The 23149-nt window shown below is 32.1% G+C and overlaps 1 protein-coding gene across 1 annotated transcript in view; it reads right to left on the bottom strand.

Moving 5' to 3' along the window:
* Nucleotides 1–4279: 4279 nt before the first annotated feature.
* LOC115888941 (dynein heavy chain 6, axonemal-like) overlaps nt 4280–23149 on the bottom strand; it is a 48559-nt gene continuing 29689 nt past the window's right edge. Inside the window, exons 2-3 of the mRNA XM_030908830.1 lie at nt 5103–5309; nt 4280–4435 (exon numbers count right to left, since the gene is read on the bottom strand). Of these exons, the coding sequence (XP_030764690.1) occupies nt 4280–4435; nt 5103–5309 (363 nt within the window). The remainder of the gene's footprint in view (nt 4436–5102; nt 5310–23149) is intronic.

Genomic DNA, 23149 nt, shown 5'->3' with positions numbered 1-23149 from the left:
ATATATAAAATCCTTAAGTGACTGACATACTGATTAATCACGATCCTGCTCAAACCACTCAACGTAAGAAGCTCAATTTTGGCATACAGGTTGATTCTAGGGTGTAGAGGGTGTCGATAAGAAGGGATTTATCGAAATTCCAGTTCCAAGAGGGTGAAACCACCCCTCAAATATTACAATATTTTTTATTAAAAAACGGTCAAGTTTCCGAAAAAACGCTTAAACACGTATATTTTATTTTGTTTTTTTTACATATTTTAATATTTTTTAAAATGTATACAGGGTATTTCGAAAAATCTAGTCATTGATTAATCACGATCCTGCTTAAAGCGCTTGATGTAAAAAGCTGATTTTTAGAAAACAGATTGATTTTTGGGTGCAGAGGTTCGATAAGAAGGGATTTTTCGAAACTCGAATCTGAGGGCTTATGATCAAGAAAAATCACAGATCTTCCTGGGTCTGAGTAAGAACAATCTTCGGATTGTCACGGGGTTTTTAACAGGGCACTGTCTCCTCAATGAACACCTCAGTAGATTGAAACTAAGAAGAAACGGCGAATGCAGATTCTGTGGGGAAGATGGTGAAACACCAGTATACCTCATCACTGAGTGCGCCGAGACGACAACCATTCGTGCCATGAACTTTGGTACGACTGATATTGGAGATGGAGAACTACCCTCTATAAAACCGTCCCAGATACTGGCTTTTGTCAAAGCCCTGGGACTGTATGATGAGTTACGATTCAAGAAAGGGGGACACAATGGATCTGTAAGGTCGAAGTGATTAACCCCCCTCCCACTCATTCTAAATTCTAAAAATTCTAAACTCGAATTCTAAGGGGGTGAAACATCCCTCAAATATTAAAATATTTTTTATTTAAAAACTGGTGAGTTTTTCGGAAAAACTCTTAAACACGTATATTTAATTTTTGTTGTTTTACATATTTTAAGATTTTTTATAAATTTATACAGGGTGTTTCATAAAATATGACCATTGAGTAATCACGATTCTGCTGAAACTGCTTGACGTTCAAAGCTAATTTTTTGACTGTGGGGTGTAGAGGTTCGATAAGGAGGGGATTCTCGATTCTCAAATTCCATTAGGGTAAAAACGCCCCTCAAATATTACAATATTTGTTATTTAAAAAACGGTTAGTCTTTCGGGAAAACGCTTGGACAAGCATAATTTATTTGGTTTTTTTACATATTTTGAATTTTTTTAAAAAATCATACAGGGTGTTTGGTTTGGTTTGGGTAATTTCTAAAGTTGGGTAATTTCTTAACCACGATTCTGCTTAAACTGCTTGAGGTAAAAAGTTTATTTTTGGCAAACGGATTTTTCGAAAGTCAAATTCCAACGAGATGAAACTACCCCTCAAATATTACCAAGTTATATAATAATATCGCCATATTGTTTTTTCTCATGCTGACATAAATGTGAGAAAATTTTATCCAGTTTGTATGTTAATGGAAATTCTTGCTTTATCATCACCACTATAAATGATTAACTCGACGCGAACGAAGTCGCTGGTACACGCTAGTTAGTTTATAAATTTTTTTGTTATTGTTTGTGCTTGTGATATGTGAAAATGGAGGACCTTCTTCAGGCTTGGAAGATGACGGATTTGATCCCAAAATTTCAAAGTAAGTTTAGCAATAATCCTACATTATTTGATGACATTGGTTGCAGTTAGGGGGGACTCCACTTTAATATGAATTATTTCGGAACCAAACAAACCCGATTTTAGGATAAACTAGTTTTTCCTAGGCCGAATATTAAGCGGGTTCGAAAAACTATATAATTTTCACAAAATTCGGTAACGTGTTGTAACCCTATGCTTTCGGTGGTTCGGGTTCGATCTTGTTAGAAACTCTTGTTTTGGTAAAATCTTTTCCTTATCTAAAGTCTTTAAGCGCGGCATAATAGTTTTTCAAACCCGCGTCTCTTTGGAAAAAAATTAGTTTATCCTAAAATCGGGTTTGTTCGGTAACATACATGAATATCATAGAGTTGGGACATGCTAAAAATTTTAATTTCCATTTACAATAGGTATGGAATATTGAAATATCACCACAATAGCCCCGGCCGAATAGGGTTAATACTTTTTAAATTAGATTAGCCAAACATCACTTACCAAATTATATGCTTTTCGTAATAAGAAAATACAATAAAACTGTGTAATTACCCAACATAGGTAGATATTGAACAGCGGCATCGCTAATTAAAAACGAGAAACGTTAATAAAAATTGGTAAAACATAATTGAATCATTCTAAACGCGTACATACCTAGTTTACCACCAGTGTATAAGAAATAATGCATATTAAAATGGAGTCTCCCTAACCTCAAACCAATGTCATCAAATAATGTAAGATTATTGCTAAACTTAACTTGAAATTTTGGGATCAAATCCGTCATCTCCCATGCCTGAAGAAAGTCCTCCATTTTCACATATCACAAACACAAACTATAACAGAAAAACTTTATAAACTACCCGGCTAGTCGGCGCGTCTCGTGTCGCATGAGAGAAACAGATACCCAATGAAATAAAGGTAGGAATCAGGAATGCACGTTGCGTTGTTGCTGTTGAGGATGGTCACTTAATATAAGAATAGTAACTCTTGGAAATGGGATGTTATTCTCGCGCCGAGAATAATGTTCTTATTTAAAGTATACACCGATTTCAAGTAAAAGTTTTAAAAAAGTTAAGAATACTTATTATATAGAAGTATTTATACTTCATTTAATAATAGTTTCTTCTTTGCAAAATAATTTATTCACTTGATAGTAATATAAGTTTTTCTTAAATATAAGTAATTTTATTCTTTTTTTAGATGCAAAATTTCTTAAAGTGATTGTTCCGTCATAAGACGCAATATTTAAATATGTAATGTGGCAGTGCCTTTGGCGATTTAGACCTATTTTTACTTTAAGAAGAAGAATATATTGTTCTCTCTCTCTCTCTCTCTCTCTCTCTTCCGCTACCCCTAGAAGCGTTCACGTCGTAACCCAGTTTGTTAATGTATTTTGCAGTTTTAAACAATAAATAATAAGTAAAAAGTGCATAATCTTTATTTAAATACAGTCCACTAAGTATACACAGTGACTATCATTATATTTAAAAAGCAAGTGTAAAAGTAAAATAGATCCAAATATTTGTTGTACTCATGGAAAGAATACTATCCTTAAAGAATGCAAAATGAAAACACTAAATCACCACAATACACCAAAACACATTTACTTTTACACTGGACACGCGTTTCGCTAACCATGTCAGCATCATCAGCAGATGATTATAAACTAAAGTACAATCTACAAGTTGAGCGTTTATATACTCGCTCAGTGGGCACTGAGGGGGCGTGGCAACATCTAGTCAACCGAGTCAAAGCCCACTGAGCGTAACAGTTAGATTTCCGCCACTAGAGTAGTAGGAACAAAGAACTTGAAGGAATTGGACCGTTGTCTCTGTTCATACTATCTTTACATTTATTAATTCTGATGCTTTCATATGCATCTAATTGCCTGTAATTTGACACTTGTTTAATTAATTTTAAATTATTAAGATCTATACAATGTTCTTTATCAACAATATGTTCGGCAACGCAAGATTTATCCGGTCTACCATATCTTATCTGACCTAAATGTTCTTTGAATCTAGTTAATATTGATCTTCTAGTTTAATAAAGAATGTGTAAAGTAGAAATGTATTTTTTTCCGTGTGTATACAAAAAGAATAACATAAATGCCGTACAGTAATAAATTACCTATATTGCTTCTAGAATTACCGGTGAATTAAAAATTTGCACTAACTTCCGGCATCACCACTTTAGTACGGCATTAGGTTTTTCGGCATTAGACATTTATTTTTAATCATCTATAAGTTATAAAAAACCCGTATATTAATAATTAGTCGTAATTCCTCACTTGTACCTGAGAAATTCCATTTACTCACGTACTCACCTGTACGTCTCAGAAATGACGGCATAGCGCTCAGAGTTATTTTATAATATAGTAACAGCCTTCTAAGCTTTATTCACGTTGGTTCATTTCACAGGTTAATTTTTTCGATGGGCTTGTATTCTAATAGTGAAACACCTTGTGATTATTATGTTTGTTTGACCAGGACCGGATTATTTTAAATTTTCGCAATGTGCTTCATTTTAAGTCCTTAAAATAGTTTGAAATACATTTCTGTGTAAAATTAAATGGGGAAAACTTATTAATAATTTTTGCATGGGATTTTCTATGTTCAAGTCGACGATGCAACATACGGTATAAAATTATATGTAAAGTATACCTTTTGTGTCTTCTATAAGTCGTTCATCTACAACGAATCCTTTTAAAAGAAGAGCACCGTGGCATGCATTAAATACAATTTCTTTCACCAGATCATGGAATTCGTTTAATTTATCTTTTATTACTATTAGTTTATCCATCTGAAATAATAAAAATTGAATTAATGTATGTTCTGGTAATAACTGTGTAATGTACAAATTATGAGTTAATAATAAATTATAAAATTGGACCCTCATAGATCTTTCATCGCTAAACAATTTACATATAATATGTCAGCAGTGACAGTTATATGTATTATTCCAAAAATTAATTTTTCTGTTCTTTCTATTACAGTTGGGGGGTTGGAACCTTTGGTGTTACACAGCAAAATAAAACACTAAATCACCACAATACACCAAAACACTTTTACTTTTACACTGGACGCGCGTTTCGCTAACCATGTTAGCATCATCAGCAGATGATTAAAACTAAAAAAAGAGTTTCCAGTGTAAACGCGCGTCCAGTGTAAAAGTAAAAGTGTTTTGGTGTATTGTGGTGATTTAGTGTTTTATTTTGCTGTTCTTTCTATTCTTAAAAATGTAATAATATACAGGGTGTCTCGTTAAAAAATACAACTTTAATATATTTTTATTTATTTGGGACACTCTGTACTTTTTGTAAATAATTTTAAATTGTAGCTCTAGTAGTCCTCCAACAATTTCATTACTTACAATTTCTAAAAAAAATAATCATTAGGATACAACACATAAATAACATAACCGTGTATAATTAAAAATAACTTAAATTCAAAATTATTAAGATAATGACCTGATTTTCAATGAAGTAAAACAACCAAATATTTTCTCTTTCAATGCTATTTACAAACGATGAATCCGACATTTTATAACACATATATTGAATATCCAGCAAGCCTTGTCTCAACAAAGGGTTTAGAATAAACATATTTTGTGTTAAGTTTCTTTTAGCTAGGTGAATTTTATTGTAAATTATGTTCTTCCTCCATACATAGAAACCCTAAAAAAATCAACTTAAGATCAGAGTTGGGTAAGTAGAAAATTTTACATAATCTTCCGTATTTTCTACATGTAGAATATTAATTTTGTACATGTCCATAGATAGAAAATTAGTTTTGTATATTGAAAGCTATTTTTGCGTTTATATTTCTATTAAATACTTCAACACAATGATTAGTACAAGAAATAAAAATTAATAACAGTAATCAATAATAATTATTGTTATTTATTATTTAACAAATGGATAATAATATGTAATAAAATCTTAACTATGAATTTTTATATTATTTGAAACAGATATAGTCTGTCTCATGGGAGGATCCAACAGCAAGTTGTGATTCGTTGAAGAGATTATACAGGGTGTCTTAAATAAGTGCAAATATTTTCAGTGCTGGTAAATCTCGATAAAAACCATATTTTCTCTTTACCGTTTTTCAAATAAATCCAAAAGAGTTATTTTACATTGAAAATTTCAAATATTTTTATTTTTCGCTTAAATTTTGGGAACCCCTTGTTCTTTTCTGGGTTTTCTTTCTTGTAAATTTTATCTACTACCTATGTTGATATACAGGGTGAGTTTCCTACAATGTTCTCTATCAGTATCTCGGAAACTACTGGAGATAGTCAGTTAAATGGGGAAAGAATTGCAGTTTTGTGGTTTTTTTTGTAGAAATTTCGAAAAAAACAAATTTTGGCTATTTTAAAAATTATCCCTAATTCCATTATAATCTATTTTAGACAAAAAGTTTTCAGATAAAAGTTGCAGATAATCACATCCTTAATGAGATTGTCCAATGAGTCTGTGTTCTCCGATTTTTTATAAAGCCTGTCATTTTTGACATATGACACAAACATATGCTTTTTTTGTAGCTAACGTCATATTCAAGGCCTGACTGTTTTGACAATTCTACTGAAGTGGTCGAAAATTACTTAGTAGTCGTAAACAATCTTATTGTTTTCGTTAGTTTCGCAACAAATGTGTGTTTTTACGCGTTTCTACGCTAATAAAATTATACTAAATAATTTTGAGTGTACTCTGAGTAAATAGTGAATTATCTAGATCCGATTCATAACATCGTCCTGGCGAAAAAAAACATACTTTCCGTATATTTTGATAATACGTTCAAATTCGTCATCCCGATATTCATGTTAATAACATCGGCGCTATATGAAATGCGACTTACGTACAGGGTGTCCCACTAAGAAAAGCTCTCGACTGTATCTCGGAAAGTAGCCGTAGGGCCTACGGAAAAAAATATTTATAACTAAAGGGGCTATGAGAAATTGTTGGAAATTATTTTCAAGTTTGTAAAACGGCAGCTAAAGGGCGCAACTGCTGTGGGAAATAAGAAAATAGAATTTTTACAGAATTTTTCCTAGATAATGGGTACTATAAATAATAGCTTCATAATCTTCAATAAATTTTGGATTTTTTTTGTTAGAACCGTTTTCCCCGATCTGCTAAAATAAAGTGGTGGGGGAAGGTTAGATCTGCCTTTATTTAAATGTTAATAACTTCAGACTGAATGATCAGAATCCAATAAACGAGGGGTCATTTAAAAGAGTGTTCCTTACTCTATATGACACCATAAAATTAAAAGATAAGCTTCTGAATATGGACGCTAGGGGGCGCTGCCTTACAATTTAACAAATATTGCGCGTTTTTTCAAAAAAATTAAATACAATAGTATAGTCTATAAATTCAATAACTTTTAATTTTGACCGTTATTTTTTACTAACATGGCAGATATGAAATCCCTCTGTCAAAAAAGTTACTGATATTCTTTAAAATGAGTACCTGAACGAATCAGATAGGTAACTCTTTTAACTTTCGTGAAATAGAAAAGGAAAATAATAATACAAGTGACAGTTCTTCCTCTTCTTGCAAAAATCAACACGAAATGTCATAATTGTCAAAAGTAAAATGTCATCTTTCAAGTCAAGCTTTTGACATTTCTAAATACCAGACCAATGCCGTCTCTAATAGAACAGCCTCAGACAGCAGAAATACCAAACTTTGGTTGCTGCATTGGACAGAAGATATGGCGACCAACTTCGACGCCAACTTTACCAGGCTAAGATCAAGACACGCCTGCAGAGGTCCGGAGAGAGTATGCAGGAATTTGAAGCAGACTTACGTCGGCTGGTACACCTAGTATATCCAGAAGCACCGGAAGGGTTTAGGAAGGAACGCGCTGCTCAGTGCTTTATTAGTGGATTAAAGGACAACGAGTTACAGAGGGCCCTGCAAATATCCCGATTTTCTACAAGCTGCGAAGCACTGGTCAGGGCTCTGGTAGCAGGATGGCAGGACAGTAACAACTCAGTTATTGGTACCAAGGAAGAAGATTGCCCAGGTATTGGAAGAAATTCACGGTGCTAAAACTGGAGCACATCTTGAAGTACACAAGACCCTGAGCCTTAGAATTCGATTTTGAAATCGATACAATAAAATTCCAAGTTTTAAACACAGTTAATCTGTTCTTTTTATTTTTCTAGATTGAGTAAAATTTAAAGTAATGTAATGGAAAAAATGGGATGTTGATCTTTAAAGAATCCTACCAAAAACTTTTAGAATTTAAAATTCATCAGACAAGATTTTCTAGTTCAATAAATACTAAAGAACAATGAGTGATAACACATACAAGGATGATAAATTCACTAGAGGATTAAATGAAAATGCTTTAATTAAAGCTTCAATGAACCCATATAAAAAGGAGCTCAATTACGCCCTATGCCATAGACTAGTCACGCTGTGTCTATATATGTTCATTTATCCTTTTAGATAGGCATTCGTATTTGGTTCTCGAGCTGTAGATGTTACAAGTTAATATGTTGACCAGTATAAATTAACCACATTGAGCAAATATACGTAGTTTACCATATTTGCTAAGCAGAATATATCTCGTGATAGAAAAATATATGCAACTAAATATGTAATTTAAAATATTTTTTAATGTTTCTTTCCGGTTTAATCTTTAATTTTATTGTTAATAAAGTATACTTATATAATTTAAAAGTACAGAAAATGAGATTTTTGTCACACTGCCGACTTTGTTAAAACTGCTGTTAGTTACTAATTAAGAATAATAAAATATAGGCCATTGTAGTCTTACGAGAACAGTCATGGATGTAGGAGACGTTTTAACCATCATCAAAAATAACTCAAAAGAAGGGTCCAAAAAATTAATTTTCTCGCAAAACTAAGGCATCTAAGCATTCAGTAGTGTATATATTCAGAATCTACATAAAATGTTCTACAAACTTTAAAATGTTCATAATTTTAGAACTCTGTTTACTATATTTCTAAGACCTCTGAAAATGAGTAAAAAACGAGCCAAAAATGGTAATTTTTTTGACTCTTTTTCATACTATATAAAGATAGATATAATATAGTCACGAAAATTAGCGATACTTGTCATTTTATTAAAATTGCTCTTATTTACTAATTTAAATGTGTAGAATAAGATAATATAGGCCATTGTAGTACCGATAACACATAATCCAGATGGCTATTGCTTACGGAACAGCATGTTTTCGATGAGACAGTTCCCTATTAATGACACAGAGGGCGCCTATAGCCAAATCTAATAATATTTTTAAAACGAACGAATTTGGATCCACTCCACGGCCACGCGATGTGAAGCGACGTAGCCGGTTGTTCACATTTATAAGCAAATACCCGGTCAAACCCAGGGAAAATGTATATTCGGACGTTTAATACTAGACAATTGGATATGAAAATACTAGTCGCAGTGGATGTTTGAAAGTCAGAATTTCTAGATGCCTATGTTTGCTATTTATGGCCATGAAATTTATAATTTAGATTTTATTTTTAATATTTGTCTCTTAATATTCATTAGCTGAAAATAAGGGTAAAGGTTATCTACACAGGGTGTCCCAGAAATGAGTGCAAATATTTTAAGGGGTGGTAGATCTGGTCAAAAGAAACATATTTTCTCTTTACCATTTTTAAAATAAATTGAAAATAACCGAGTTATTTAACTTTGAAAGTTTTAAAAATAAATTGCGACATTTTGAGAGCCGCCGGGGGAAATCGGCAATTTCCCAATTTAAATTACCAAACATTAAAAAAGGATATCCCGATAGAAGATCGATATAATTGCAAAGCTTTCTTTTTTTTCCATTTTACCAGTCTTAAAACTGCCTTTAACACTACACTTAACTTCACTACAATTCTTAACAACACTTGAACTTTGATGCCACCTGAGGACCCAAACTTCCAAAATCCCTCAAATGCTGAACCATACTCACAGCTCACAGAGTTTACACTTGATAACGGTAAGTGATCCTTCTGACCGACATGTTAGGTTAATCAAAATAAATAAAGACAATGGAAGTCCGAAATTCTTTTACTTTCAATATACTCACAAAGGTTCGAGCATTCGTGATCTGTCTATTCCAATACTCTTCGGAATAAAGCCTCATAGCTTCCGCAGCCCCTACACCTTCCTTCCAGGAGGAAGTATGCAAAATTCACACTTTAGGTAGAGTTTAGAAGCTTCTTCGGTTCCACCTTCTTCGGATTTGTATAGGCCATCGCGATTTACCGATACCGATACCGATTACCAACACAAAAATATGCACTAACAAACATTTTAAACACAATCTCCGATAACTTTCTGGAGTTTTAAAAGCTCGATACTATTAGAACAATTTCTGATAGTTGGAATCTGCACTAACAAACATTTTAAACACAATGGCCGATAACTTTCTGGAGTTTTAAAAGCTCGATACTATTAGAACAATTTCTGATAGTCGAACGTGCTGATCATCTTATTTATTAACCAATAACCAAAATTAAACTCAAATCGATAACCTAGCGACATCTATAGAATAACGGATTAAGCTTTTTTGTGAACGGGCAATCGGCATTGTGGCGTGCTAGGCAAGTCGTATTATACGGGAGCGGTAGAGGGCCCTAGTGCTCATAACGGTATTCACGATTTTTCGGGGGTTCCCAAAATAACTATATGGATAGCTTTCTGGAGTTTTAATAGCTAGATACTATTAGAACGATTTCTGATAGTCGATTGTGCTGATCATCTTATTTACCAAAATTAAACTCAAATCAATTAACCAGCGACATCTATAGAATAACGGATTGAGCTTTTTTGTGAACGGACAATCGGCACTGTGGCGCGCAAGGCAAGTCGTATTATACGGGAGCGGTAGAGGGCCCTACTGCTCTTAACGGTATTTACCATAGACTTAAAATAAAATATAGACTGAGCATCTCATTCATAAATAGCTGGAACATGCGGTCAGACAATGTCTTGTTATTGTTGTGTTATTGTTTTAGGTTATAACGAGTGCGACTTGACGAGCGATAGATAGGTTGTCCTGTCGTAACGGTCGTTCCCTGACGACTCTGCCGAGAAACACAACACTGTCTTTCGTTTCTCAAGTACACCTGAACTCTCCGTATCATAGCCGGGTAATTTTTTTATTTTAATGAAGCTATAAGTAAATTAAAAATATATCGTATTTAAACGTTTTTATATTTTATTAAGATTTAGGACAGGTTTTTTACATAAAAGTTTAGAAAAAACGTCTTAGAGTCCGAAAAGGATAAACATAATAAAATACACGTTATAGAAGAAATTTTATAATCGAAATTACGTAATTTTTGAAATTAATAATAAATTATTAATTTTAGTCAAACATTTACAACCCCTAATATTAATCAAAACCGGATCTATTCCACAGATATAATAGAATCGGCGACAGGGAGAGAAAAAAAAATGATTGTTGTAATTTTTTTTCTGGTTAAGTGATGTCTTATTATGTAAATTAGAGAAAACATAAATCTGTTCCATTAAAGCAAGGAAGGTGATAGGAAGTGGATAAAATAAAAACTACATTTATTTAACTCGGTACTGTCTTTATTATACCGGGTGCGTCTCAAAAGTGGCTCATCCCCATAATTTTTTTATATTTTCAAATAAAAAAACAAGATTTAGTATGTTAGTATATGAAATAAATTAGGATTGATTGACGCATTCAATTGTTTTTGGTCACTTCCTGTGTCACCGGAAATGACTATAACTTTTAATTTTTAAACGGCACCCTCGGTATATTTCTACTTTATTCGATAGAAAATGACACTCTGAATAGAATGAAATATCATATGTCAACTTTTGACATTTTCGCATATGGTTTAATTGTAATTGTAACACGCGGTTCATAACGACAATTTGACTCGAAATACCAAGTGTGTGGTATCATATATTCATAAAAAAATGCTTTTTCCAAATATGCTAATGAGTCACCCTTGTTCCATTTGAAAAAATTGACATATGTATGATTAAAAATACGATTTGTACATATTTTAACCGACTTAGACAAGACACGAAACCTATTAGACGATCAAAACTATTTTTCCAAGGCTCCTTGATTAAAACTTAGTGTTTTTAACAACACCATGGCACCCTGGATTGAAATTTAAAATACGATTTGTTTTTCAGCGACAATGTCAAAAGTTGACATATGATATGTCATTCTATTCAGAGTGTCATTTTTTATCGAATAAAGTAGCAATATACCGAGGTTGCCTTTAAAAATAAAAAGATGTAATCATTTCGGTGAAACAGGAAGAGACCAAAAACAACTGAATACATCAATAAATCCTAATTTATGTCATATACCTATAACATACAAATCTGTTTTTTTTATCTGAAAAAATAAAAAAGTTATAGGGGGTGAGCCACTTTTGAGACGACCCGGTATATTAAAAAATATTGTTTCATAATGTAATATCAATTTAAAATTCTTGTATGTTATTTTATATGCTCAAGATAATTTTAGAATAAACCATATTTTTAATAAAATCATTATTAATTATTAACAGGGTTATAATTATGACTTTGTTACAATGTAAGTAAGTAAATAATGTAATGAGAAAAAATTCAGATTTTACATTTTACTAAAATATTATCTAAATAAGCGCCTTTCTACAACAACGCCACTGGCTCCCAATGGGCAAATTGAGAGTTGTCTACCGGTCGAAAGTCGTTTCAAGACTTAAATGGATTATTTAAGTCAAATTTCTTGCAAATTTGGCACTGGCGAACCATATTTTATAGTTCTTGAACAGAAAAAGTCAATAAAATAAACACTTAAGGACTACAAACTAAGAAAATGCGTTAATACAGCCGGGGACATAGCGGCATCAAAGCTTTACCGCACACTTGCCACGCGTACTACAAGGTAATAAATGAATGAATAGGCTCCCTCGCCTCTAATCGGTGTTATCATATTGTAAAGAACTTATCCTTTTTAAACAGTATCCGACTTATAATTTAGTAGTATAAGGACTATTTAATACATCTATGGAATATTAAAACCTACTTTATTAAACTGTAGTATTAATATCTCAATATATGTGTATAACAAGAAAAAATAGTATATAATATTAAAGACGTGACAACATAGGCTGGATGAGGAAGGCTCGGTTGACTGTACCCAGAAGTAAACATGTGTACAAAAAAGAATGTTTGTCCGCGTTGAGATGTAAATAGTGTAGTCTATATTTTATTTTAAGTCTATGGTATTTACGATGTGTCGGGGGTTCCCAAAATCATTTAAAGAATGTAAACAAACCAAAATCAACGTATGTTGTACGTGTATTCTTGTATCGTGCGTGTATCGCGTAAAGTTTTGGCACTTTTGGTGTAAAATCATTAATTTTCTTTTGTGGAAGAGTTCAGTAGAGGTTTTAAGTAGTTATTAAAGCAAGTTTTTTAACACTTTTTGTTGTATTTGTGAGTTTAGTGTTTAATTATTATGTGAAACATTTTAAATAATATTTTGATTTGTGATGTTCAGATTATTAGATATTTGGGGTGTATGTGTAATGGTATATGTTGGATAAAAATACTGATCAATTTTCATCAAAAGGGTAAGCTCTAACTTAATATTTAAAGATTGAAACGATTGAAAAAAATTCCTAATATGGCGAAAAAAGAAGCTCTTATAATTTATTTTTTCAGCCTACTCAACTGTAAAAAGTACTTAAAACATTGCGCATTTTCCTAAAATTAGTATTAGCAATGTCCAATAATTAATGTTCAATAATTATGATAATTTTCGTGTTTAAAAAACCTGAGTAATAAAATTTAAACAAAAATACACTTCTAAAATGATTATGAAATAGAAAAATAAGAAAATTAGGTTACTTTATCAGCTGTATTTACATTCCAAGTTATGCGACTCATGTTGTATAAACGCATATTAAAATTTTGATTGTGACTGTGCTTATGCTTAATACAAAAATTATGATTATGATTACTACTATGTTGCAGCCCATTAAAATTATTACTGTGAATTTATAAACATTTAGAGTGTGGGTATGGTAGGAAGTGGCAACATTGCATTATCTCCGAGATTCTCTCCATGCACGGTAAACGAATTTCCGGTACCATAAACAGTGGTACTCAAAAGTTTTTCAAAATTTTCCGGAAAATGTCAAGAAAAATATGAAATTTTCAACATTTTTTTTTTCGCAAAAAAAAACTCATAGGCGTGTTTCTGGGGTTGAACTATACCACCAGTTAAAATATTTGCACTCATTTCTGGGACACCCTGTATAGTAATAAATACAATTTGGCACATAGGTTCCTTAAGTGATGCAAATGAACACTAAGACGGTATTTTTTAAAAATCGACCGCTAAGGGGGTGAAATTAGGGATGAAAGGCTGCATAAAAATTTGTTAAAATCGGGTTTAAGAGTATGAAATTTTTCACGAGTGCTACTTGACTAACGTAATTGAACACTAAGGGGCAATTTTTGGAAATTCGCTCGTTAAGGGGTTCTATGAGGGGTACTTCTGTATACAAGAAAAGCATGTCCTAGGACTACGAAATTTTGCACAGAGGTGCATAAGTAGCGTAACTTAACAGTTCAAAGCGATTTTAGGAAATTCTTCTCCTAAGGGGTGAAACTGGGGGTGAAATTTTGCATATTTTTTAAAATTAGTCCGAGGAGTTTGAAATTTGGAAATTGTTAATTAAGCGACGAAAGTGAGTACTCAGAAACGAATTTTGGACATTCATCCCCTAAGAAATAAGGGATGAAAATTGGTATAAAAATTTGTCAAAATCGGTTTTAGAAGTATGAAATTCTGCGTAGACGTTCCTTATGTAACTTAATTTAGCACTAAGAGGCAATTTTAGGAAATTTTCCCTCTAAGGGGGTGAAATGAAGGGTGAACGTTCTGAAAAAAAATCTGTCCTAGAAGTATGAAAATTTGCACAGAGGTTCATCAAGTGATGAAAGTTATACTCAGAAGCGAATTTTGGGCATTCATCCCTTAAGAAATAAGGGATGAAAATATGTACAAAAATTTGTTAAAATCGGTTTTAGAAGTATAAAATTGTTCGCAGACGTTCCTTATATAAGGTAATTTAGCACTAAGAAGCAATTTTTCGAAATTTTCCCTCTAAGGGGGTGAAATGAGGGGTGAACTTTCTGAAAAAAATCTGTCCTAGAAGTATGAAAATTTGCACAGAGGTTCCTCAAGTGATGAAAGTGAGTACTCAGAAGCGAATTTTAGGCATTCGCCCCATAAGAATTAAGGGATGAAAATTTGTACAAAAATTCATTAAAATCGGTTTTGGAAGTATGAAATTTTGCCCAGACGTCCCTTTTGTAACGAAATTTAGCACTAAGGAACAATTTTTGGAAATTCGCCCTCTAAGGGGGTGAAATGAGCTGTGGACGTTCTGAAAAAAAATGCTTGTTATTGCTAAATTACGTTACATAAGGAACAAACATAATTTCATACTTCTAAACCCGATTTTAACAAATGTTTGTACAAATTTTCATCCCTTATTTCACTCTCTTAGGAGATGAATGTCCAAAATCCACCTGTACAAAATTCCACACTCGTAGGACTGTTAGTTTCAACTAACAATTTATTAAAGGGCAACTATATAAAAAATATAAAAATTATACAGGGTGGCGCCTCTCATACGACTCGGAGGCTCCAAGGAGAACGATGAGTTCGTATTGAAATGAAATTTTGTGAGCATATGTAAGTTAATTCTGAGCACGTTTTAAAAATATAGAAAGTTCTACAGGGTGTCCCCAAAAAATGTACATCAAAGTTGTGTTCTTTTGTAATGGAATACCCCCTTTATTAATTAATTTTTAGATTCTAAGAGAAAAATAAAGGTGAGTTTTATTAGGGAAGTATATGACTGAAATGTAAAGTTTTAGACTTACTTAAGATTTTCTAAAAATGAAGAACAATTTTTAAATTTCATGAAAAACTACCTAAATTGAAATATACCCTATTGTACTTTAAATCAAATTAAAACCGACCCATAAAGTTATACAGGGTGAGGCAAAATTAATGCTGAACATTGGTATAACCTGTATAACTCCTTTAATACCCACCCTGTATAACTCCTTTAGTTTAATTGAATCACCCAGAATATTATTCCGATATTCAATGGGAAATTCATGTCACTTCAAAATAATATTAAGGTTGCCGGCCTACCCCTTAAACAAAGATTATCCCGGATATTTTCAGTTCTATGATTTAGTGTGAATAGATCTTTATTGTTTGATAAAATCTAGGGTGGCTGTGATATGTCTGACGTTACTTCAACATAGCTGTCAAATTAGTTCAACTTTAGCAACTAGTTATCATTTTGTGTCAGTTAAAACAAAAAAAAATCTAAGAAATTTTCCGAAAATAGAAACTTATCCTACATCAGAGAGAATTGACATGATTCTATTAGTTAGCTCCTAATTCTATCTAGCCTGATTTTATCTAGTCTAAATAAAAAAGCCCAGACTAGACAGTGCTAACAAAACTCGACCAAACCAAACCAAACCAAACTATTGTCTGTAACTGTATTTTTTTTCTTACTAAATATGAATTTTACTTTATTTTGTTGATCTTTGAAAGGTGTATAAAGTCGAATCATTTTAGATTGGACATTTAAATTTTATGGGATTTTCGGGATCCCGGAATTTAATATCGGGATTTCGGAGATAAACATACACGCCGCCGGGATCCTGGGAGTTCGGGATTTCAGGAAACTCTAGTCGTGAGATTAATGATGTACAGATGCATGTCATGTTGATTTGGAAGTGACAATCGATAAGATTTATCATATAATTTTACATACCTATTAAACGACAGCGATCTTCATTTCCAAGCCCACTCCCATGCCTTTTTTTTCTATCGTACGGTATATTCACTAACTGCATTACCTACTTATAATTTATAACAGTTTATATTCACTGATTCATTTATAATTTGTATCCACTTAATATTACTTGATTTATCCATCGTAAACTTTGCATAGATATAGAAATATAACGATGGACAACTCTTAATGTGTTAAATTATACCGTATGATCGAAAAAAAAACGGCATCCGATTGGTTTGGAAATGACGATCGATGACATTCCCCATATAATTTTACATATCAAACGACAGCGATCTTCATTTCATAGCCATCGCTGACGCCGTTTTTTTTCGATCATACGGTATATGGTAAAAGCCATCGATCACCATTTCTAAGGTAACTTAACGCCGTATTTTTATCCACTTTGTACATAAATTAGTGAATAATAGGGACATACTCCTCATTTGAAAGTGTCTCTCAAGGACCCAGTAGCGTAAGGGAGCGTTCACTCAATAGGGACGTAAAAAAAATATCGATATACAACTTTTCGATATTAAAACAAGTAACTTTACACCCTCCTCCTCCCACTCTACTACAGGCTTGTAAAGATGTCTGATTGAAAATAATATATATTTCCATATTAAAAAATGCTTATCCCCACTTACTTTCGCCCCCACTATATCAATGTCCAGTCATATATAGTAAAAACATCCAATAGTAAGTATTAGGTCAGAATGACGGAAGAAAATCATTTAGAACCCCTCTCTCAACAGACCAGTTTTACTGTTCAACATCAATCTATACTTAGGGTGTATTATAATCTCTCCTAGGGAAGAAGAATCTATAACCTTAGAACAAGATACAAAAAAGAAAATATAGAGGAAATTAAGCGACTGTTTTGTGCAATTTGTCACGACATGGTTGATTGCTTCGAAACTTGTGTGCCAAATACTTGTTCCCATTTTTTTTGTTTAAACTGTATATTAACATGGAACGATGTACGTTATGATTCAAAAATGACAACTAAGTGTCCACTATGTGGTTCATATTATAAATATTTAGTGCAGTTTCGAAAAGATATAATTAGATATTACTTTGTCCAGAGTATAAAAAGGGACTATAAATATTTGCAGTTTTATTTCATATCATGCAAAATGTAATAATAATGTAAAAATTGATTATACAATAAATATTATTTAAAAAATAAGTTCTAGAGATTTTATCCAATCTTCCCATCAATTAAACACTTCATTTAATTCTAAACACACACACACAAGCAAACAACAACACAACTAGTTTAATATATTATCACCACATTTTATCGATATTTTAAAACATTGCTCATCTCTAATATAAAATTTAAAAAATAAAACCAGTACCGCGAAGAGATAGGTTCAACGATCTCAGGGTCAACCTGTTAGCTAGGAGGCAGACCTGCCAGACGAGGTGTAAAACTCTCAGTCGTACCACTTTGTTTCATATGAAAGACAAAAAACGATACTTAAATTTCGCGTCCATTACAATTAAGTTTTGGTAAACATTATCTGTGTCAGTTGTAACAGTCCAAATTTAGCTTTAACTAGGTTTAAAAATATATACCAATTTTTCTTACAAGTTAGATCAAACTCTTATTTATGCTGATAAATAAATTTATTGCATTTAATTTTTATAAACAAATATTCATTACAGCTATATTTCATTATCTTTCTTACTCTCCTTTGCTTAATTTATTTTGCTGTCCATGCCATATATCAGTCAGTAATCAATCAGTAATGATCTAAAATATAATTAAAATGTATTATCTTATGCTAATATAATCAAATTCACCAAAATATTACCTTTAATTTCTGGACTTGTTTATGTTTCTGAATGTTGGCTTATTTGCCGTAATTTCTAGTAGTTCTACGGTACTGCTTGCCCTTGTATTATCTTAGAAGATTTATTAACAAGTGTGGATTGGTCTTTAAAATATTATTTGATCCTATATTTCATTATAGAGCCCAAAATGAAGTTATTTACCTGCATATTTTTTGAAATTTATCATTTGTTTATTTTCTGCAAATTGTAAGGTTAACAATTATTATTAATCATGTCATTTAAATTTGAATTGCTCAGATCAGTTGAGATTACTGTATTCGGCGCACAAACGCTGTTGTCAGGTTGAGCAGTACTTCCTTTAGGTTCTGATGTTTGTATTTTCTGATAATTATTGATTGCATAATCGACATCCTTTCCGTAATATTGTGTATGCATCGTCACCGGCATAAGGTTTGGTATGTTTGAGTTTGAATGGTTATTGGAATTTTCTTTTAATTCTAAGTAATGTTTATTTCGGCAATGTTTCTAAATTCCCAGAATATTAAATTGCAACTTTGCAGTATAAGTCAAATTTCTTCGGAGCGGAACTCTATCTGATCGATGGAGGTTTCCCATTTTTCCCTTCAGCTTCAAAGCAGGTGTTTTAGTCAGTGTAATTTGTTGGAATTTTCCTGTTTTACCCGTTTGTTGGGGATAATCACTGACTAGAACTATAAGGGATACTTTTGCTGTTTGAGTTGTACCTAATAGTATTGTAATAGTAATACTAATAGTAATTGTAATCTCTGAGCCGTTTTATACGGGATTTTAATCTGCTCGTGGCTGGGAAAGCCTTTTGATTTATTTCTTTGTCATCGTCGATTTTCTTGGGAAGAGGAACTTAAAACCACCACCTGTTCCAGTAATTTCTGCTTTCTGAATCCAGCAATTTGAACATCCATCTATTAGAAAAAAAAGCTAGATTTTTGTGAAGCCCAGCAAGGGCTTTTTTTTGGACCAGGCTTTTAAGACCAGGGATTTTTTCCACCAGGCTTTGAGACCAGAACTTTTTTGGACCAGGATTTTTCTTTTATATAATGAGGATTTTTCTACGGAAGCATTTTCTCTGGCTTTGCTTTTTTCTGACAGACTTTTTTCCAGTACGTCTCTCTGGAAGTGGTATCCCTTCTGAAGCACTGAGCTTGGCAACTACGTCGCTGGATCAGGTTTTGAAGCAGAAACAAGTAAACGTTTACTAAAATTTTATCTTCCCTATTATTTGTTTCCCTTTTGTACTTACCTTTTTTTATCTTATACTGATTCAAGGTTCCAGAGTTCAAGGTACATACATAATGTTCAGTTTTCAATTTTAATTAAATTTAGTATATACAACGTCATCAAATTGGTTCATTTTTTTTAATTTAATTCATTATACAATACTCTATTAATTTATCTTAGTGTTTCATTCATCCCTTAATTTTTTATCTTTCTAATATTTTTTTTTAATAACAAGTCTTGTTAGATTCCAAGAATATCTTGGGGGTTTTCTGGCTTATCTGTGCAAAGCCAGTGGCGCTTAAAACCCACCCCATCTCTTCGGCAGAGCTAGGGCTTATTTGCACGCACACTCCACAGTTTAATAAGACGTTTTTTTTTTATTTATTTTTTTTCGGTTCTCTATAAATTTTTAATTTCATAATTTTTCTTGTCAATTTAATAATTTTAAAATTTAACAATTTAACATTTTTTTTTTAAATCAATTTCCTTCAAAGGAAACGCGTGGCACAGTTAAAGTTAATATATAGATTTGGTAGGTTATAGTTTTATACCTATTCATCTAATAGAATTAAGACTTTTTTATTCAAAAACTTGTCCAGTTTTTAGTTATATTTTACACTTAAAATAAAAATAACATTCTTCAAATTTAACTCGTTATAAACATTATACAATATAAACAAAATAGTAACAACAGTAAAAACACAGAAAAAACACAACCAACAACTAAACAGTAACTACAATAAAATTAAAATAGACAAAAAATACTAACAAACAGATAAACCGCAAAACAGACAACCAAAAACGCTAAAAATTGCCTGTCTAAATTTAATTCACACATAAATAGTAAAAAAAATACAACCAACAACAGTAAAATTAAAATAGAAAAACTACAATAACAAACACATAAACCACAAAACAGACCACCAAAAACGCTCTACACAACAACAATAAAATTAAAATAGACAAAAATACTAACAAACAGAAAGGGATAAACCGCAAAACAGACAACCAAAAACGCTAAAAAACTAGCTGTCTAAATTTAATTTACACATAAATAGTAAAAAATTCAACCAACAACAGTAAAATTAAAATAGAAAAAGTACACTAACAAACACATAAACCGTAAAACAGACAACCAAAAACGCTAACAAAACTGACTACTCAATATGACATAAATTTCTATTCCAAATTTCTTTGTAACGTTTTTAGTTCGTTACATGTTTTTTTATATATAATATATGATGTCTGCCCTATCCTCACCGGATTCCCTCTCATTCAGGCCGGATAGTTTATTTGACGCGCAATTTTTACGTTCCTTAGTCGCCAACCCTGTTATCGTTCGACACAACCCTGTTACTATTCTGTGGAGGCGCGCGCTGTCAACGTCGCTTCTGTCAACTGTCTCCGTGCTTAACCTCACTTTGTTTTGACGCTCTGTTGTATCCCAGCTTTTTAGAAATGGTGATTATTTAAATCTTTTGCTGTATAATCTGAATCAGCTGCTATTTCAAAAGCAACAGGTAAAGATGAAATATTATCCTTTTTAGATTCGATATTATTATTGAATATTTTTAGGATAGAGTTACGGATGTCCCAACTTGTATTTGTATTTGGCATTGGCACGTTGGCGTCCCTTTGCTTTTGTCCTCCAGAATGTCATTTGGAAGAAAGGACCAGATTGTTTTATTATTTATTGAGCCCTTTGAAGTATTTCGAGGTAGGTCTATTTTGTTTATTAGACGGTGTTTGATTTTAAACAAGAAGTTTCAAAATGTTCTTAGGGTCTTTAGGACGGACATTGTCTTAGGGACAAGTGTCCAAGGTATGGACTATTTTCAAGGTCCTAGTAGTGTCTCTTGTGCCACTATCTTATGGACGGATGTCCCATGGACAAGTGTCCCCAGTAGGATTGATTTGTCTTACACATAGAGTGCCCCAGCGTGGATGTGGCTTGAGCCCCGTGCTGCTTCACCCCCATTTCTAAGCCTGGATCGCCGACAGACAGTACAGAGATGCTAGACCTCCTCGCGCTGCTACTGTTTGAAGCAGGGTTACATAAAAGAACAGCTAAGTGTATATTTAAGTTCTAGTTTTGCATTTAACATCTAAAATGTTTTCAGTCTTAAACAGTAACGTACATTTTAAACAATAGCGTACATACTATATTTAGTGGTTAGATTATTAAGGATATTTATGTCGATGCAGTAGTAAAAGTGTGATTTAGATTTTAGATTTCATAATATCACGCATTGTAATAGTATTACTTTCTATAGACATTATTATTACGCTATACTAACAGATGATTAACAATTTAAATAAAGTAATGCTACTTTTCCTATATTTTCTATAACGTTACACGCATTGTATTTTCTTTATAGTCTTTTCATAGAACGTATTTAATATTATTTACATATATAGTTTTACTCAACAAGTAAACACTATAATAATTATATTAATTGTACAATGCTATTTACCATCAGAATTCATCACGAATAAATATAGTCATTAGTTTTAAGTATTATACAACTGTGTTTTCTTTCTCTGTACATGCCTGGCGCCCAATATCTATATATCTTTTGTTTATTACTATTGATTAATTTTCTCTCTAGTAAAATACCTTATCCACGACTGCTCTCCGATGAAAAGCTGCCGTTCGCAGTGGTAGTTGTTTAAAAAACGCTACACCTTATTTGGCGCCCAACGTGGGGCCTCGAGAAAATAAAACAACCTTTAATTTGACACTTTATTGTTTTTAGTTTGACAGTCTGTTTTATTTTTTACTCGTAATGTATTTCACGGGAGTCTGACAATTTTCCTGATTAACTTTCTTAAATTAATTTTGTAGTTTAATTTTATTTGGCATGATACAGAGGAGGAAACAGTTGTTTTCTTGGTAATGATTTAAGACTGAAATTTTTATCTCTTTCTTATTTTTGATATTCTATTTATTATTATTTGGGTCTATGGAATTTGGACAATTTCATATAACGGAGATGTGTCAGCTGTGTGTTTTGATATTTTTGATATTTTGATATATTTTTGAACCTGGTATACAGGGCGGTCAAGATTTAATGCTTGGACCTGAATTTTCTTTGGGGTTAAAATTTTTTTTTAATAGTTGTTTAAAATTTTTCTTGGTAGATAAACTTGAAAGTTTATCTATTGTTGGGACTTCCTTATACAGGGTGGTCAATATTTTTTTTTGTGACTTTGAAATTTTTTTAAATTTCAAGGTGTTTGACATTTGATAAGGTTTGAAGCTTTGTATTTACAGACATTTTGGTTTGTATTTTCCCTAAACAGGGTGGACAAGCATTAAATTTTTGACTTTGATTTTGTTTATATCTCTGGGTGTTTGAAATTTGATATAAATTTTGAACGTTATACTTAGTTGAGATTATTTTGATAATTTTACTATACAGGGTGGTCACAACTTGACCATTTTGATTTTGTTTGTGTTGATTAATTGATTGCAATTAATTTTACAAGTTTTTGTGATTATCGATAACTGTTAGGGCGAGCTGCTAAACTTACATTTAGGGTTATTTTTTTGTATAGAAGTACGTTAGAGTTAATCTCATCTCGTTTATTGTTTAGTTTAC

This window comes from Sitophilus oryzae, unplaced genomic scaffold (assembly GCF_002938485.1).
Source record: "Sitophilus oryzae breed Bouriz unplaced genomic scaffold, Soryzae_2.0 scaffold_809_pilon_pilon, whole genome shotgun sequence".
In the NCBI taxonomy this organism is placed as follows: domain Eukaryota; kingdom Metazoa; phylum Arthropoda; class Insecta; order Coleoptera; family Curculionidae; genus Sitophilus; species Sitophilus oryzae.
This window is presented reverse-complemented; position numbering and strand designations above follow the sequence as displayed.